We start from the raw sequence: 6,000 nt of genomic DNA, 5'->3' as shown, positions 1-6,000 counted from the left end.
AGGTTCATTACAGCATTACTTATAATAGCAAGACATGAAAGCAATGTAAATGTCCATTAACAGATGAAAGGTGTGTGTGTGTGTGTGTGTGTGTGTGTGTGTGTATGTATATATACATAATATTCCACAATGGAATATTACTCAACCATTAAAAGAACAAAATAATGCAATATGCAGCAACAAGGATGGACCAAGTTATTATCATACTAAGTGAAGTCAGACAAAGATAAATTATCATATGATATCACTTATAAGTGAAATCTAAAAAATGATACAAATGAACTTATTTACAAAACAGAAATAGACTTACAGACACAGAAAGCAAACTTATGGTTATCAAAGAGGAAAGGTAGGGAGGGATAAATTAGGAGTTTGGGATTAACAGATATACACTACTACTAATATATATATAAAACAAAAATAACAAAGACCTACTGTATAGCACAGGCAACTATATTTAATATCTTAAAATAATCTATAATGGAAAAGCTTCTGAAAAAGAGTAGATATATATAACTGAACCACTTTGCTGTACACCTGAAACTAACACAACATTGTAAACCAACCACACTCCAATTAAAAAAATAAAATCCACCCAAAACCCCAAACAAACAAAAACAACAAACAAACAAAAAACAGCACTAGGAGTCTAGGCTATAGAATTATACCATCAGACTATGAAAGCCCGAGGCTCAGGAAACATCTCCAATATCACGCCAAGAGTAAGTCAATTTATAAAGATATAATTCCCCCAGAAAGAAAGAAAACAAGCCATTAGTTTAGGGTGCAGCGTCTTTATATTCTTTATGTTCCTCCCTTCTCTTTTAGGTTGTTTCCTTAGTTACCAGCTTTCCCGTGGTCTTCCACAGATTAACTAGGACTAGAATATGAACCAGAATCAAGACAAGACACTCATTTCACGAGTTTGGAAGCAGTTTTAATGGAGATGGAAATGTTTATCAACTCAACACAGGTACCCCAAAATACAAAGCAAAATATCATCTTCAGCTGCATAGCAAATATGATTTAAGAATTTAACATCATTATTTGATCACAAGCGTAAATATAAGTCACCATAAATAAATGTAAATTCATTGTACAAAAATCCCCGACAACTCTTAATACAAATATGGTACATTTGACAGTTTCTGAAACAGAATTTTTTTAAACCTTTTAAAACCTAAGATTTTATTTTTCTTGATTCTTAGATACACAAAAAATCAAAAGAGGGGCAGTAACACCAGGAAGGAAAGAATATTAAACCCGTTCTGTATTTGTGAATCAATGCTGCTGGTGAGCCAGGGAAATGAAACATCTCTCCTAAAGGTGAAGACCTCAATTTACTGAGATAAAATCTCTTGAGGGCAATGGGATTCTACCCAGAGGGTCAAAGTCAGGGCTATGATAGGATGGGAGGGGCAGGTTATTGAAATAGCAGTCTCATCAAATGGGTGATCCAAATCTCTACAAAGCAATAGTCAAGGACTTAGAATGATCTCCAGGACTTAACAGACAGTCAAGTAGCTGAGAAAGTGAGCCACCTACTGTACCCAGACAGGCCTGAAGACTCAAGTCTCTGGAGCTTAGAAATTTTATGCGGGTTTTGAAGGTGAGTTTTACCATATAGTTCTCCCATGTGGTGTAACCCCTCACTTTTGCCTTTGGGACACATGTATGATCTTCAAGAAGGAAAAAATAAAAGAGAGAGAGAGAGAGAGAGAGAGAGAGAAATACTATTTCTATGAGAAGAGGAAGTGGCAGCTCCAAACAGGAGGATCTGACAGCTTGTACCCTGACTCACTTTCCTTCCCTACAATTATTTTCTTTCATGGCTCAGAGGGAGCTCAAAGCCCAAGGTTAGCAGTGCAGGGGGCCTCTACAGCAGTGGTCCTCAGACTCTGATGTGTAACAGAACAATCCAGCTTGTGGCAAGTGCAGATTTCTCAATTCTGCTCCCAGAGATGCAGGATTGGTGGGTTTGAGGTAGGCCCAGGAATCTGCATCAAACGTGCTAATCTCAGAAGTCCTGATGGAGGTGGCCTTTGGATCACACTTGGCGAGCCCCACCTCTGTCCTCCTTGGTGAACATGAGTGGATAACACAAACCTCCTGCTATGGACACTTCTTTGCTCTTTCCTGGGGATGAAATGGGCCATCTGGTTAATGGAAACAATTTCTATTCATCTGCCCTGAATGAGGCGATCATTATCGGTTTATTTTCTCTCTTTTCCTTCCTGGGCCAGGGAAGAAATACCAAATTGTCTCATTTTATATGTTCGTACAAGCTCAGGCTCACAGATTCCCTTTGATGATAAGGTGCTCTGTAAGGAGACATTCGTTTCCCAAAGGCTTCTGTCCTTCTAAACAGCTTCCCCATGCGCAGTAAGATTCTGCAAGGAATTTTGATTCACTCTGGGAAATGGAAGTAGGCATGGTTGGATGGCATCGCTGACTCAATGGACATGAGTTTGAGCAAACTCTGGGAGATGATGAAGAACAGGGAAGCCCAGCGTGCTGCAGTCCATGGGGTTGCAAATAGTTGGACATGACTGAGCAACTGAACAATAACAATGTCCCTGTGAGATATGACCTACATCTCAAAATCTAAGTTAAGGAACATCAAAGAATAGAAGCCAAAGGTCAAATGTCTCCACAATTTTTCAGCTTCTAGGACAATAAAAGTCCTGATTCATTAGAACAGCGTTCCTCTTTGGGTGTATTTTAGTATTAAAAGGGGCTTCCCAGGTGGTGCTAGTGGTAAAGAATCTGCCTGCCAATGCAGGACATGCAAGAGAGGTGGGTTTGATCCCTGGGTTGGTTGGTATTAAAAGCTCATTGACAAGTATTATTTACACTCCTTATCTCTTTGACCCCAAGGTGTTTTTTGGATTCTGTTAAAATAACCCTTTAATAGTTTCTTTCTTGTGAGGGTTTTTCTGGATGAGAGATTCTGTGCCAAGAAGTGGTTCCTAATTTGGTTGCTGGCTAATGCTGTGGGCAGTGCATATCTGGCCAGTAGTCCAGTGTTCACTCTCTGTGCAACTTGGTGCTAACTATTTGTTCAATAAATAAAAGACCCTCTCACCATCAAGCTGATGAAGGGTTCTAACAGCTTTCTGTTTTGGACTATGGAATTCCTGGCTGTGTTCATAAATACTGCTTCTACACAGCAGGCCTGACCATCTTCCTACCCAAATTCCGCTCACCCATTTCAGCTGTGAATGCATTTCTGAGTTATCCCTAGGAGTGCCCTGAGAGGGGAGTCAGGATGTGGTTTTAAGAGTCCATGGAAGGCCAAAGGCAACATCTCAACACCATCTACCATGGTACTGATACCAGGAAGCTCGTCGCCCATTCACCATGGCTCTCAGTGCTTGGTCCAGGAGTACACTTGGCGGTTGAATCCCTGGCATCTGGAGCAGGACAAGATAAGACCGTGGGAAGTGGGGGGAGGGAGCCAGAGGAGGTGAAGATGCTAGGAAGTGGACGCATGCCTGTCAAGCCAGGCTGACATCTTGGAGGCATGGCCACACTCTTTCCTCCATCTCTAAGACTTCAGTCCTGGGGTTGCATGTGGGCACTGGGCAGGAGGTCACAATCAGGGGAGGAGGTTTTGTGTAGCAACCATGGATGTGGGGACCATGAGATGGAGAAAGGGTGAAACTAGGGCTCTTAACATAGCTGAGGGGAAAAAGAGAAAAAAGCCAGTACTGCCCTGTTTCTGTTCTTTTTTTTTTTTTTTTTTAATTTACACTATGGAAAAACCACCATGGAGATGTCATGGGAGAGCATGCAGAGGCCCAGCCCTCGGAAGGTGCAGATGTGTTTGGGGAGGTTCTTGTTTGCTTCCAGGTTCATCTCACACATTGTCCAGTCGGACCCTGTTGCAGGCTGGCCGTGGCTTTCTCTCTCCTGCTTCTCCTCCTCCAGCTTGAGGGTTTGCAGGACCTTCCGCCTAGCAGGTGGTAGCCAGGGACTGGTGGATGGGCGGCTGGAAGCAGCGCACATGCTCCACGGTGGAACTGTCCGTCTCCACGGACTTCATGTACTTGTTCAGGATGGCAAAAACCTCATTGTTCAAGATCTGGTATTTCCTGATCCTGTCTGCCATCTTCTTCAGGGGCTGGAGAAGGACAGGGGCACGTTGGTTAGGAGTGGGAGGAGGGGATAGAGAGATCAACAGCAAGGGAAGGATACAGTTGAGGGTGGGTTCCAGAGTCCTGATGCTTCCACGGTAATGCCACTCTCTTGCTTAAAGGCCTCCTATGGGAGCCCAGAGCTTGACAATCAAATGTGAACTTGACCATAAAACCCTTTACATGAGTTTCAAAACTTACCACAAAGCTGCAGTAATCAAAATAGTGTGACAGACATATGGACCAATGGATTAGACAGCCCAGAAATAAAGACTTTCATATACAGTCAAATGATTTTTGACAAGGGTGCCTGCAACATTCAATGGAGAAAGAATGGTCTTTTCAACAAATGGTGCTGGGAAGACTGGCATACAGAAGAAAGAAGTTGGATTCTTATTTTACACCATACACAAAACATAAGCTGAAAATGGATTAAAGACCTAAACATAAGAGCAAAAACTATAAAACCTTTAGAAGAAAACATAGACAAAAAGCTTTGTAACACTGAGCCTGGCAATGACTTCTTGGAATATGGCACCAAAGCATAGGCAATAAATAATAAATTGGAATTCATCAAAACTAAAAAAGTATTTGCATCAAAGGACACTATCAGCAGAGTGAAAAGGTAACTCAAAGAATAAAAGAAAACATTTTCAAATCTTGTATCTGATTAGAAATTAATACCCAGAATACAGAAAGGACTTGTGCAATTAAATAACAGCAAAAAAACAACCAAACAAACAAACAAAAAAAACCAACCAGCCCAATTAAAAAGTGAGCAAAACACTTGGGCAGACATTTCTTCAAAGAAGGATAAACAAATAGCCAATAAGCACACAAAAAGATGGTAATATCACTAATCATTAAGGAAACGTGAATCAAAACCACAATGAGATACCACTTCATACACATTAAGGTGGCTAGTTCCAAAAATATACAGAAAATAACAAGTGCTGGGAGGATATAAAGAAACTGGAACTCTTATATATTGCTGGTGAGAAAGTAAAATGATGTTGTCCCTGTGGAAAACATTATGGTGGTCCTCAAAAATTGACAATAGAATTACCACATGATCCAGCAATTCCAATTTTAGGTATATACCACAAAGCAATGAAAGCAGGGTCTGGAACAGTTATCTGTACACTCACGACACAGCAGCATTACTCACAACAGCCAAAATGTGAGAGCAACTCAAGTGTCCATCAACTGACCAATGGATAAACAAAATGTCACATACACATATAATGGAATACTATTTAGCCTTTAAAGGAAGATGATTCTGACACATGCTATTAATACAACACTGTACACCCTGAACACATGCTGAGTCCAAGAATTCAACTTATATGGAGTACCTAGAGCAGTCAAATTCACACAGAGAGTAAGTGAAGGGTTACCAGAGGCTGGAGGGAGGCAGAGTTAGTGTTAACCAAGCACAGAGTTTCATTTGGGGAAAAAAAAAAGTTCTGGAGATGGAGTGTAATAAATAATAAATTGGAATCCATCAAAATTAAAAATGCATTTGCATCAAAGGACACTATCAACAGAGTGAAAAGGTGACTCAAAGAATGAAAGAAAACAATTTGAATCATGTATCTGATCAGGGAATAATATCCAGAACACAGAAAGAACTCCTGCAATTAAATAACAGCAAGAAAAAAAAAAATGGGATGGTTGCACCCAAACACGGGTGAGTGAATTTAATGCAGTAAACAGTTCAAAATGATTAAACTCTACTGAACTGAACACTTAAAAATAGAAAAAATTTATGTTACGTATATTCTACTTCATGAAAATTGTCACCTTTATGATATGGCACCTGCCTTTTTTCCCTCTCGGCTGGTCCTGGAGACCCACCGGGACC

The 6,000-nt window shown here is 40.6% G+C and overlaps 1 protein-coding gene across 2 annotated transcripts in view; it reads right to left on the bottom strand.

Moving 5' to 3' along the window:
- Window positions 1-915: 915 nt before the first annotated feature.
- Window positions 916-6,000, bottom strand: part of CYFIP2 (cytoplasmic FMR1 interacting protein 2) — a 135,738-nt gene continuing 130,653 nt past the window's right edge. For both annotated transcript variants that reach the window (XM_069592494.1, XM_069592495.1), the window contains exon 31: window positions 916-4,123. In XM_069592494.1, coding sequence (XP_069448595.1) covers window positions 3,956-4,123 — 168 coding nt within the window. In that variant the 3' untranslated portion in view covers window positions 916-3,955. The remainder of the gene's footprint in view (window positions 4,124-6,000) is intronic.

Source organism: Ovis canadensis, chromosome 5 (assembly GCF_042477335.2).
Source record: "Ovis canadensis isolate MfBH-ARS-UI-01 breed Bighorn chromosome 5, ARS-UI_OviCan_v2, whole genome shotgun sequence".
NCBI lineage: Eukaryota > Metazoa > Chordata > Mammalia > Artiodactyla > Bovidae > Ovis > Ovis canadensis.
The sequence above is the reverse complement of the archived record's forward strand: the minus strand, read 5'-3'. Positions and strand labels throughout refer to the sequence as shown.